Source organism: Thamnophis elegans, chromosome 8 (assembly GCF_009769535.1).
Source record: "Thamnophis elegans isolate rThaEle1 chromosome 8, rThaEle1.pri, whole genome shotgun sequence".
In the NCBI taxonomy this organism is placed as follows: Eukaryota; Metazoa; Chordata; class Lepidosauria; order Squamata; family Colubridae; genus Thamnophis; species Thamnophis elegans.
Genome location: NC_045548.1, coordinates 9,218,288 through 9,232,383, shown reverse-complemented (window position 1 = coordinate 9,232,383; position 14,096 = coordinate 9,218,288). Strand labels below are relative to the sequence as shown.

At 37.8% G+C, this 14,096-nt stretch overlaps 1 protein-coding gene across 1 annotated transcript in view; it reads left to right on the top strand.

Moving 5' to 3' along the window:
• CAP2 (cyclase associated actin cytoskeleton regulatory protein 2) overlaps positions 1-9,889 on the top strand; it is a 42,733-nt gene extending 32,844 nt beyond the window's left edge. The window contains exons 9-13 of the mRNA XM_032222742.1: positions 2,466-2,635; positions 5,353-5,476; positions 6,033-6,115; positions 7,221-7,361; positions 9,795-9,889. Of these exons, the coding sequence (XP_032078633.1) occupies positions 2,466-2,635; positions 5,353-5,476; positions 6,033-6,115; positions 7,221-7,361; positions 9,795-9,878 (602 nt within the window). The 3' untranslated portion in view covers positions 9,879-9,889. The remainder of the gene's footprint in view (positions 1-2,465; positions 2,636-5,352; positions 5,477-6,032; positions 6,116-7,220; positions 7,362-9,794) is intronic.
• The last annotated feature ends 4,207 nt before the right edge of the window (positions 9,890-14,096 follow it).

Sequence of the window (14,096 nt, the reverse complement as noted above, 5' to 3'; positions counted from 1 at the left end):
CCATCCATCTAAGCCAGTGTTTCTCAACCTTGGCAACTTGAAGATGTCCGGACTTCAACTCCCAGAATTCCCCAGCCAGCTGGGGAATTCTGGGAGTTGAAGTCCGGACATCTTCAAGTTGCCAAGGTTGAGAAACACTGATCGAAGCGCACAGTCTAATGTAACCTGTGTGGACACAAAACTCAACCAAACCTCATTTCTTAAACACTTTTGGATTTTGTTTTATTTTTACTGCTTACCAGGTGTTAAGAACTTTCAGAACAGCAAGTTTTTATTGCAGTCTCCTTCTCCTTAGTAAATGAAGTTTTGAGCATGAGTTTAAGAAAAAAATATTTTTGCTGTTTATAAACAGCAAAAAGTTTTTTTTAGAGTATTGATTTTGGAAAGTTACAAGAAGACTTAAGGGTCCAGATGAATTTGAAATGGACTTTGAAATTAATTATAAGAATCCTTCCCATGGGGAAATACTTTTGTTTTCAATTCTTTTTAGAGAAAAATGATAGAATGGGATTTGAAGGTTGGACACCAGTAGGAATAAAAGGAACTGAAGATTACAGGTAAAAGAGAAGAGCAATTAAATTTGATTTACTAATACAGAGTGGAATAAATTTTTTGAAACATTTGACATATTCTTGAGCAATGGACCCAGAAGTTAAGTTTAACGCTATCTGCCATTACAGTTAGTCCTCAACTTAGGGCCACAATTAAACCTGGAGTGACGGTTGTACATTGCTGTGCTCATTAAGCAAGGCACACATTTAATTGCCTCATTTAACAACTAGAATTCTTGCTCTCTGCGTAGTGTGCATTAAACAAACGTAGTTGTTAGTGGAGAACGGAGTGCCAGAATCAAGGTTCTAATTCACCCTTTTGCTGTTTATTTCAAAAGAAAAATAAAATAAAATCCAAAGTTGTAAACTTTTTTCACTAAGGGTTGGAACGAACACACCTGGTGTTTTCAACTTGTTGAATCAAACATACCTTATAGCTGAAAAGCAGTTAACAAGCAATTTCTAAAAATGATTAGAAAAGGAAGTATGTGAACCTAGTACCCTTAAAAGCACCACCACTCCCTTGTTTCCCAGAGTTTAAGCCTGCTGGAGACTGCTGTCTTGCAATCTTCTCATGAGGAGCAAGTGTTTGGAGCACTTGTCGGCAATCTCAAGTCTTCCCTTGTCCAGAAAGGAATTACGATTAGCTGATCAACTCACTGGTTCTTTATTCTGCTGGATCTTTATTCTCTACTTTTAGTTGATCTTTATTCTTTAGTTGAGCCCTCTTCAGTTGGCCATTTTTTCCTTAGAAGCCCACATTCATGTTTTATTTCTGGGGCCCAGTGCAGGCCCGTTTTTGAATCTGTTGTCCTATTTTAAATACTACAACCACATTTATGCTTGTATGTGCATCGGGCCAGCTATACATCATGGTTCCACCACAAAACCGCATTCGACTAAAGCGCGCTCGACGAAACTGCGTAGCTGACGTCATCACAGTGCGACGAAAAAAGCACGCTGTAAAAGCTAAAGCTAAAATTAACCCCTAAACCTAACCCCCCTAAACCTAACCCTAACCCTTAACCTAACCCTAAACCTAACCCTAAACCTAACCCTAACCCTAATCTTAACCCTTAACCTAACCCTAACCCTAACCCTTAACCTAACCCTAAACCTAACCCTAACCCTTAACCTAACCCTAAACCTAACCCTTACCTTAACTTGAATCGGCTTGCTTTCAAAGCGCTATTTAAAGCACCCTTTTTTCTCCGCGGTCGCTGTTGTCGCCCTGCTGATGACGTCAGCGACGCGGTTTAATCAGGCGCGCTTTAGTGGAGCGCGGTTTTGTCGTGCCACGATACATCACTTACTACCTAAACTAGGGATTTACTGAAATATAAATACCCACATTTGTACTGGAGAATACTAGGATCAATAAGGACATTAATTGGGCACTGCCCAGAGTTGATTGAAATATGGGCAGCTATATAATTTAAATAAATACACAAACAAATAAATAAATACGGCAGTGAACTGGAGGACACTTAGGTCAATAAGAACACAGGTTAGGACGAAGAAGCTGTGGTCCTCCCATTGTTAATGTTAGCAACTTCCAACAGCTTTTGGCAATAACATGGAAAGTCATGGGAGATGCCGATATCTGGAGAGCTTGTCTCATGGTTCTGGTTCAGATAACATTTAAAGGCTGAGAGTTACCTCTTGCAACATGAATTATCCCAGGAGGCTTAAGGTTACTCCTTACTTTCTCAGAAACCTTAAGCTCTACCATTTGTTTTAATTTGACAGTTAAATCAAATGAATGTTCTACAAATAGATGTATTCAAATATATGTCAATTTACGAAATGCAGTACATGAATACTACTTTGGGTATCGTGTATTAACAAAGCAAAGCTTGTAAATTAAAAAAAAAACTTTTTAAAAATTTCTACTATTGCTTGTGATTTTTATAGGGCTTCGACATGTCTCTGATGACCAGAAGACCCATAAAAATCCCAGTTTGCGTGCTCAAGGGGTACCAATGCAATCTCCTACCAAAACCTATGCTTCTGAGGCTCCCAAAGTACTTCCTCAAAAGAGTTACCCTCCTGTCTTAGAACTTGAAGGCAAGAAATGGAGAGTGGTAAGTTCAACTCACTTGTAGGTAACCTGGAAATTATCTTACAATTGATTGTAATTGACTTTTCCATTGAATTGTTACCTAAGAGTTGTGTGCTTGATTTTTTTTGTAATAGGATTAATAGTTTTACTTCGTAAGAATTTTAAATAACCAATTGAAATATATATTGGATCCAGCAGGTAGCAACATCTATGAGCTGAGAAGCTATGGGACTGGTTAATACTTGGATGAGCAATCACCAAGTAGTAGGGTTGTAATGTACTGTAGATTGGAAATCATACAGGAACTCTACATCATATAGTAATTCTACTTCAAATTTAGTGTGAGACTCCTGTGTGAGCAGGGGGTTGGACTAGATGACCTTCAAGATCCCTTCCAACTCTATTACTGTTTAAATTGTTACTAGGTAAAAAATAAGGCATTTCCATATTTACAGAGATTGCATGAAGAATGAAAATGATTCTTCGTGCATTTGCTAATAAAGGAAAAACAATGAATACAACTCATTCTATTCTTATCAATATTATAATAATAACATTATTAATAACACTATAGTCATGCCAAGAGATCCTAGTCTTTTCCTTGATGAAGGCTGAGAACTTCATCAGCTTCCGTCAGGATAAGCCTACAGAATCAATCTCATCCGGTGGGAGAGACAGCCCTGTAAATACCAGTACTCAGTGTTCTTAGCTTTTATGGATTGCCAAAACACTGGTATGATACCATATTTCTCAATTACTTTAATTTCTAAATTCCTTTGAAGAGCAAGACCCTATTTCTTATCCCAAGAAATTGACAGAAAGGGGAAAAAAAAGAATGTTGCTGGATTTACAAAATTCAGCCCAAAATTCAATGTTTGCTTGTATCATAAGGGAAAAGTGGAAGCAATAACTTATTGTTGACTAATTTTCATTCACATTATAAGTTGTTTCTTTAGCGAAGATCAAATGTTCAAGATAGAACGCTTTCTTTAAAAAAAATGACAAACCATTTTGTGCCTAGACAGTATAATTTACCGAATTTTCAGAGTATAAGATGCACCTTTTTCCCTCAAAAATGAGGCTGAAAATCTGGGTGCGTCTTTTACACCAAATACAGCATTTTTTTGCCTCCTGAAGCCCCGCCCCTTCACCAAAATGGCTGTGCATACCCTTATAGAGGCTTTCAGAGAGCTCCTGGGGGCTGGGGAAGGCAGAAATGAGCAAAAAAGGGCCGTTTTTTGCCCCCTCCCCTAAGCTCCCAGCAGCACTCTATAAGCCTCCATAAGGCTATGTGTGCAATTTTTTTTTAACAAAAAATGGGCCTGATTTTGTGAACAACAGGCCATTTTTTGCTCGTCCCCCCCCCCAGGAGCACTCTTCAAGCCCCCCCCCGGCCATTCATGCCTCTCTTGGGGGGGGGAAACGGGCCCGTTTTTGTGAAAAACGGGCCATTTTTGGGAGGTTTGCACAGTGCAAAAACTTTTTTCCTTTTGGAAAGCTCTTTAACTGATTGATGAGAATTACACTGATCAAGTGCTGTGCCAGCAGAAACACCTACCTATCTACTGTATTTCTCTCTCTCTCTATTTCTCTCTCTCTATCCCTCTACCTACCTACCTACACACTCTCTCTCTCCCTACCTACCTACTGTATTTCTCTCTCTCTTTCTATCTCCTTTTATCTACCTACCTACCTAACTATTCTCCCTTTCTCCCTACCTATCTACTGTATTTCTCTCTCTCTCTATTTCTCTCTCTATCCCTCTACCTACCAACCTACCTATTCTCTCTCTCTATTTCTCTCTCTCTCTCTTTATTTATATACCTACCTAACTACTCTCTCTTTCCCCACCTACCTACTGTATTTCTCTTTCTCTCCCTGTCTATCCCTCTATCTATCTACCTACCTACTTTCTTTTTTTAATTTGCCTCTTCAAAACCTTGGTGCGTCTTATACTCCGGTGCGTCTTATACTCCGAAAAATACGATAGTTATTTTGCTCTCAAGGACTGCTAAGGGTTAGTGTTGGTCATTGGCCCCTTATTTGAACGTGGTAGCAACCATAGGATGGAACCATGTCACTGAATTGAAAGTTTGCTGCCAAATTTTAGCTGTGTGCCCTAGGAGTATTCTAGGACCTGTAATATGTATGTTGCAGGGAGCATATGCAGCAAATAAGTAATTGGTTCCTTCTTCTGTGCTTTATTTTACATACAAATATTTAACATATTGTGTTGATTTCCATTTTGAACTGTATTTCTTTTTTAATACATGTTATGTATTGCTGTTGTTATATTTTTTCATTCCACCTCTTTATATGTACAGTAACTCAAGGCAGTAAACATTCCTAATACTCCTGCCTCCTTTTTCCCCACAACAATCCTGTGAGGTGGGTTGGGCTGAGAGAGAACACCTGGCCCAAAGTCACCCAGCCGACTTTATGCCTATGGCGGAACTAGAACTCACAAGTCTCCTGGTTTTTGGACCAGCAACTTAACGACTATACCAAAGTTTCTTAAATGTAAACAGTGTTACGTCCTAATGATATATACTGCTAAATTGGGAAACAGATATAAAACAATTGTAGAATGGAATTGCAAGTTATGTTTCCCCCCCCCCCCACTTGCCCTTACTCTCTTTAAGCAGTAGAGATTGAGAGGAAAGTGCAAATACTACTTTCTTATCTGTGGTAACAGCTAATATAAGATTAATTAAACTTTTTTTTTTGCAAACAATGCAGGAGTACCAGGAGGACAAGAATGACCTATTAATTTCAGACACTGAGCTCAAGCAAGTAGCTTACATCTTCAAGTGCACTAAATCTACAATACAGATAAAAGGAAAAGTTAATTCCATTACTATTGGTAAGTTCACTTCTAAGACGAGACTAAAGCTGAAATGCTTATTTATCTTGAGCAAGTCTTATGGTGCACAGCAGAGCTTAATTTCAAATAAACGTGTTTAGGAACGCACTGTCCATTACAAGTCTTCTGGGCAAGCATTTGTTTATTCTTCCAAATAAGCATCATGTAACACTGCTCAATTCTACAAGGGTTTATGCCTTAGCTGAATATTTTAAGATAGTTTTGTTGACATCTGTAGGGACGATCTACCCGTAGAGATCCGAACCCTTACCACACTCCCGGCCTTCCGTAAAGCCATAAAGACCTGGCTGTTCCGGAATTGTATTTCTTTACTTTTAAATTTTTAAATGCTTTTTTATCTGTCTGTAAGCCGCCCAGAGTCCCAAGGGAGTGGGCGGCATACAAATTTTATTAAATTGAAATTGAAATTGAAATTAATCATATAACTGAAGTTATTCATAGGTATTTTCAAGAAGTGGCAAAAAATGCTTTCTTATATGAAAAACGGTATAACTGTATAAACTCTATACAATCCTTTTCTTTCTTTCTTTTTCAGACAACTGTAAAAAGTTTGGCCTTGTATTTGACAATGTTGTTGGCATCGTTGAAGTAATAAATTCCAAGGATATTCAGATACAGGTAAACCCATCTTCATATAACACTAGTATGGAAAAACAAATCCAAAATAGGAAAAAGTACTATTCAGTTGTAAAATGACCCATCTCCCCATCTTTATGCAATTGGTATTTTGCGTGGCAGAGCTAACTGGATAGAGGGAAAGAGTCCAGCACATTAGCTGAGCTTGGACTGACACAATCACTGCCTCAAGTGTTAAAAATGTTGTTTTTAGTTACTTATATCCCTTAGTTCAATTTTTCTTTTCATGTTAAAGAATGTCCTATTTTTCTCTTCTGAGGCAGGTTAAGATTTGATTTTGATTTGATTTTTTTGATTTTATTAACATTTATAGGCCGCCCTTTTCCCTGAGGGGACTCAGGGCGGCTTACATAAAATAGGGAGGGGGGGGTACAAAACAATAAACATAAAACAATACATGAGAGTAAAATAGTACACAACATTCATTCATCATCCAGGTGGGGACAGATTGTGGTCTTTATCCCCAGGCCTGACGGGATAGCCAGGTCTTAAGGACTGTGCGGAAGGTCTGGACGGTGGTGAGGGTACGAATCTCCACGGGGAGATCGTTCCAAAGGGTCGGAGCTACTACTGAAAAGGCTCTCCTCCGTGTGGTTGCCAGTCGACACTGACTGGCAGATGGAACTCGGAGGAGGCCTAATCTATGCGATCTTATTGGTTGCAAGGAGGTAATTGGCAGGAGGCGGTCTCTCAAGTACGCAGATCCACTACCATGAAGGGCTTTATGAGTGGTAAGTAGCACCTTGAAGCGCACCCGGAGATCGACAGGTAGCCAGCGCAGCTCGCGGAGGATAGGTGTTATGTGGGCGAACCGAGGTGCACCCACAATCACTCGCGCGGCCGCATTCTGGACTAGCTGAAGTCGCCGGATGCTCTTCAAGGGCAGCCCCATGTAGAGCACATTGCAGTATTCCAGCCTTGAGGTCACAAGGGCTCGAGTGACTGTTGTGAGAGCCTCCCGGTTCAGGTAGGGTCGCAACTGGCGACCCTAATTACACATAGGCCAATGTGAGCCTCAGAGCTAAGGAATAGCCTCTTGGGGAGAGAAAGATTTATTTAGTTCCGATTTCTGACTTTATTGTCTTAGGTACTTGGGAAAGTGCCAACCATTTCAGTGAACAAAACTGAAGGCTGCCATATATACCTTAGTGAGGAATCATTAGATTGTGAGATTGTAAGTGCTACATCATCTGAAATGAACATCCTGGTACCAGTGAACGGCGACTATGTAAGTACTACATTTTACAAAACACAGAAACATACACTGAATCCTTTAGTGTATCACTGATACTTATTTTGTCTTGAAAAAGCTTTTTGGGACAGCAAGCAAGTAACAAAAATTGGTTTGTATGACCACAATAAGAGTTGTTTGTAGAAAATAGAGCAGCTAGGAGTCTGACCAGTTTTACCTTCAGAAAGTTCTTGTGTTGGTGTTGTTATTTAGACCTCTTTTTACCCAGTTTTATTTTTTTTATAAACAACTCAAAGTGGAAAATACTTACTCCTCCTGTTTTCCCATAACAACCTTGTGTGATGAGTTGGGCTGTAAGAGAGTCATCCTCCCCCCTCCACCTCCCCAGCTTTCATGCCTAAGGCAGAACTCAATCTTCTGGTTTCTAGGCTGGTGCCTTCCCACAAGACCAAACTCTTTTTACTAGTCAAAATTTGCTTGCTAGTTTACTGTATATGTTTTAATGTTTATATTTATGATGAATATTTTATTAGTTGTACACTGCTAAATATATCATGGAAATTTTCAGTGCTGTAAGCAGTCGTGAATCAAAATGAAATTGGCAACCTGCATATTTGATAAATCACTAAAATGAAGCATTTCCCTAAAAGTCTTTAATATGGGATTTAACTCTTCTAATCCTGTTAAGATTGCATAATAGAGTGATTTATACAATATCCTTAACTGTTAACATATACATATGAGAAAGCAGTTAACATATACAAACTTGTTGGCTAAGTGGTTAGGACAAGGAGTGTAGAAAAATTATCTCCACATGATCTTGGATTTGTTGGGAGACAAAATAACTGATCCATTCAGTGCTGCTTGCTAAACAACTATTGAATGGCAATGGCTTATTTACTAACTCAGCCTTGTGTGACTGAAACTGTCATCCAGAAAATCCAGTGCCTCTTATTGCAGTTATTTTGGTTTTCATTCTTATATATTCACAAGGGAGGGGTGGGAAAGAGACAAAAATTGGGGTGGGTGGGTATTGATTATGCTATGGTAGAATTATTATTATTATTATTTGTTACTTTTCACTCTTCTAAAAGGACTGCTTAGCTTCCCTGATTGTTTTGCAATTGCTGTAAGATCCTAACAGGGCTTCTGAAGAACTGAACAGAAGATGTACAATTGTATCTTGATGGTTATTTACCTTTTCCAAAATCAATGTGCATTAGTTGCTAGGAAGCAATGTTAGAGGAGGGTTGTTGCCCTCTAGTGCAGTGTTTTTCAACCTTTTTTCTGCAAAGGCACACTTTTTTCATGAAAAAAATCACGAGGCACACCACCATTAGAAAATGTTAAAAAAATTTAACTCTGTGCCTATATTGACTATATATAAAGTAATTTTCCCACGGCACACCTTATACTATGTCACGGCACACTAGTGTGCCGCGGCACAGTGGTTGAAAAACACTGCTCTAGTGAATGTCCCGAATCCATCAGGCTGGGTGCTGTGCGGCATCGTTTTTTTCCCGTACGTTCTTGAGGTGAAATTAGATGAGACTTAGACTTAGAATAACTTTACTGTCACGTTGAATGTACACCAATCGGCATACATTAAAATAAAATTTCATTGCATAAAGCTCTCAAAGGGGCACCACCTCCAATATACACTACATAAATATGACAAAATAAATAAATAAATAAATAACTACAAAATTATGCATATATCCACATGTATATGGAAAACAAAACAGTGTATTTTGTATGTATACATGCACATGGCGAGAAAAACGAGATAAAGCATTACACGCACATGCTGGGTACATATGAGTGACCCACTTCTTTTTTTTCCCAACTGCTGTGTTGAGAAATATGCATAGAACTTGTCCTAGCAACCTTTTTTTTAAAAAAAAAATCAATGTACCCTGTTTTATGCATTTGCACATTCAAGCAACTGATGATGTTTATGATAGCACTGTGCAAAAATGTGTATCCACAACAAAGTATACATGCATTTCCCAGATTAGCCTTCACATCTCCGAGAAGTATAGGGGATGACAACATCTGCAGAAATGTTAGAACATTGTGTAATGTAGATAACAAAAGACAAGGAAATGATAAACTGAGCAGTTCTGGGCCATGGTGCTACCTTATTTATACGCAGTAGCGTACAGAAGTGAAATTTTTACAAAATCGAGCGGTAACAATTAGAAACACAAAAAAGTATAAAGAACTTACACATAAATGGGGCAAAACTCCCTTAACTATCTTGCTTTGCAACGGAGATTTTGGGCTCAATTGTGGTCATAAGCCGAGGACTACTGTACTCTGTCTATGGTATTGATACAGTATCTGTAACGATGTGGCTGCTTGATAATACAGATGTTTCTGAGCTCTGAAAGTTAAATCAAAGGGGCATTGTTTTGATAACCAACACTTATTTAGCCAACTGATACTGTCCATCTTGTCTCCCTACAGAAAGAATTTCCTGTCCCTGAACAGTTTAAGACATCATGGGATGGATCAAAATTGGTTACTGACCCTACAGAAATTATGGCTTAGTTTCCATAGGCCATACAGAAACTGCTGATCTCTAAAGAAGTTCTGCCAGAAGAAAATAGCAGTACGAAGAACAAAAAAGTAGCACTAATGGGTGTCTCCACAGGGGGAGGGCACCTGGGGCTAATGATGATTCATGCATGATGATATTATCATGCAAATACTACAAATTATCTGCTTGTGTCAGAAGGTAGGATGCAAGTATATTATTGATGTCACTATGCGTGTGATTTCTTGACATTACTGCAGTTTGGTGTAGATGCCAGTAGTTTACATTGCGGTTAGTAGATTTTAAAGACGCTATTCTACGGCCTAAAATCAATTGCTTCACATATAGTATTTTTTCCGCACTGAGGTAATTATTGGAGGAAAGCATATATATATATATACTGTATATATAAGAAAATGCATAATTCTATTTCAAGAAAACATGGCATTCTGCCATGATTGCACATGCTTGGAAATCATTCTGTTCAATCTCTGTACACTTTTTGTAAGTAACCTGACATTTTCTAAAATATCTACAATTTGCCTTTATTTACAGATAATATACTCAAGGTATCATATGAATGCATAAAGATGTTAAGAGTTAAGCCAGTAGCTATTTCATACAGTAAGCCTGATATAATTTGTAATATGTCAGTATATTCCTTTTTTTAATGATTGGTGAACAAAAATAACCAATAACAATAAATAATACGTTAAGGTATTTTACTTCATGGAATTGAGGTCATGTACTATAGCTGGACCTCAAGAAATCTGTAGTTTTTAATGCTTTTAAAAGTACCAACTCTGTGGAGAATATTTGCTAATGGAAAAGAAAGCCAGATGTTTTAATTATATTTTAGTTATATGTTTCCATCTTCTATTTTTACCACTTGGGAGGCCAACAAGTGGAGCATCTGTAAGGGCTCTTATCACCTACAGTCCTATGTTTATACTGATCAATACTTTTTAAAAAATGCCCAAACTCTGGTGACATCGAATATTCCAAAAGTTTTCTGTTCTTGGCTATTTATTATTATGGCTGGTCACACAGTCTATAGGTTGTTTCGATTAGGTTTGACATTTTTATACATCTCAAGAGTCCTTCCCAAGGACCCAGGATAAGCAGCTGTTGCCTGATGTTAGAGGTATAACAGGAGATAAGTTGTTCCAAGTAAAGCTGCCTTTTTGCAGTCGACTGATGGTGATTTTTGTCAATGCTACTGGTGTTCAAGTCGTGAGCCAGATGTTTTGGGATTGCACCCAAGGCACCTATTACTTACTATTGGTATTATTTTTGCTTTCTTTTGCTAGTAGTTTTACTTATTATTTGTAACCACTGCTTAAAAAGATATTGACCTGTTTGCTGAATGTTTAACTTTGATCACTTATATTTCAGCTTACCTCGGAGTCCCTTTTCCAGAAACTCTTTTAACAATGTTAAGATTATTATTCTAAAATGTAATGCTGTATGTTGTGTGACTGTCTCCTGCCACTAGGCTTTTCAATGAATAGTAGCAAATTTATAATACAACCTAACTGTGAAAGTGAAGGATTCTGCAATAAACAAACATAGATTGAAATTCAGCAGCAGCTAGTTTTTTAAAAAAAGGTGTTAGAGATTTAAATTCGTTCAAATTAGATGAAGTCGTAGTTGTTTTTATTTCTATGTGTAAAATTTGCATGCAAATCTTTGAAAAGTCTTTTTCTCCATTACTTCTGAACTCAAATTGTATTTTTAGGGATATAAGCTTGATTTCTAAAATCCACATGGTTAATTTTTAACACTGATGTGAATGTAGTACCTGTATAATTTCTGTGCACAGTACTTACAGTAACTCTGCTATGTATCATTGGTTACTAAATAGCAAATTTTTGCAAATAGCAAAACTGTAATAGGCTTACAAAACTACAGCAAAACCTATATTGTAATTATTGCAACTAACATTTTTTAATTGCAATATCTATTCAGTGTTACAGTAAATAAAATTTTGGTATTTGTTTAATCAATATGTATAATGTTGTGAGTTTAGTACATGCCACTTTCATCTAGCATGAATAAAGATAAAATTGCAATTTCTTTAACTGTAGAACATAAGCTTTATTACACTATGTTAAGCCAACTATTCAGCAACATATAGGCAAACACTGCCTTACTCACATTAATATGTAGGAAAGACCACATATAGCACTCAAGTGGGAATGTACACATTTAATTTCCCCTCCGTATTTAGTTCTGTTATGCTTTCATGTTTTGTAAAAAAATATTTCTATAGTATGGGTACCAGAATAAAATGTGAAAAAAATGTTGCACTGAACAACATGGATAATGTGAAAACTATTAGGTGGCAAATAGTTTGTGCTATTTTAAAAACATATTAAAGATTTTTTTTAGTCCACTATTTTATTTATGTTCAGCTTCCCTCTCTAGTCCTGCTACATCATGGTATTTCTGGAGGGTATGAGTGAAGAATACAAGCACTATATGCCAACTATATATCCCAGCAAGTTCCAGAGCACAAAGGCCAGGCCAGCTGCCCAGCTAAAACAAATACCTGTATTGGGCAGCAGTGATATAGGAAGATTCTAGAGGTGGATTAGGACTTTAGTGACAATGGCAAAAGCATTTCATACTGCATTGAGAGAAAGTATGGTAAATCACTCCTGTATTTTACCAGGAAAATCATACAAATAGTTAATATACAGCTAGTCCTCAATTTGTTCAGCAACCATTTGAAGTTATGACAGCACTGAATAAATGGTTACAACCAGTCTTCCGAATTCTGGCTGTTCCAGCACCCTCCCAGTCATGTGATTATGATCTGGACAATTGGCAACCAGTTTGCATTTACAACCAGTTGCAGTGTCCTGTGATCACCATTTGCAACCTTTCCTGCCAGTTTCCTCAGAAAGTCAGTGGGGAAGCTGAAAGGGAAGCTCGTAAATTGCTGGATTAAGTCTCCCCCCCCCCACACAAGCACACCTTTCCAGCCACTCTGTGCTAATATCATGCTGGCCAGTCATATATCCCTGCACATCCACGATATGGATCACACCACACCATACCTAATTGAATCTCTGACCCACACACATTGTTGATACTTGTTGCCTTGTCTCTTGTACTCCCAACCCAACCTGCACTTCTACAACACCCTCATTTACCTACCCACCCTGCTCCTTCCTCCACTCAGCAGCAGCCACTTACCTGCCTGCGGGCTGGGTACTTGCAACTTATTGCCAACTTCCCCACTTGGTTGTGGGATGCTGGCAGAAAGTTGCCTTGCCTAATCATTGTGAAATTCAGTTAATGCTGACAACCATGGTTACAGGGATTGCCAACAATTGCATTTTATGATCTCATCGCTTAGTGATGGAAATTCCAGTCTCAACTGCCATCACAACTTGTTGACTACCTGTAAAATGATGGATGATATAATGCTGGTGATCGTCTAGAGTTGGAAAGCCCTCAATATGCTACTGAAGAAAAGCTGAGGATCCTTTCAGAGTATTAATGGTAATGAGAGTAAAACCTCCAGAACATCTAAATACTGATGTTGCTTTGCAAGAAAAAAAAATAGAAAACCACAAAGATAGACTTTCTATGAGAATATGGGAGAATGCAACATAGTGAAAGATGAAATGAGTCTACTAAATTTTTGACATCTTGTGCAACAGGGAATCGGAAGATACTGGGACCAGCCATTGTTAGCTGATCATACCATGTACTTACTCAGGACACAAGAAACAAGGAATAACATTATAATCATGAAGGATACAGCATATAGCAAAGACAATACTTAAGTACAACACAATCAGTGACCAATTAATATCAGTTAGAGGTCAGGGGACAGCCTCTTAATACAATTATTCAAAGAAAAAACTATATATTTTTGGTTGACTGGAAAATTTATAGATGTTTACATAAAATGGGGAAAATGTACTTAGGATTTTTAGTTTTGATGATTAGAAAAACATCTGAATAATAGAAAAAAAGGTGAAGTTTTTATAATCACAAACAATAAATTTTTAATTGTACTTGGATTTGCTGAAAAGGAAATCTGAAGCTGCCTTTTTTTCTTTATGCATTTTTTCCTTTTGTTTGTATCGTTTTGACTGAAGACATTTGCAAGTAGATTAATAGATATCACTTTGGTGGGAAGGTAACAGTGTTCCGTGTGTCTTTGGCGTGTAGCCCCGCTGACCACAGAAAATGTCTTTGATCAACACAGGCTCCCT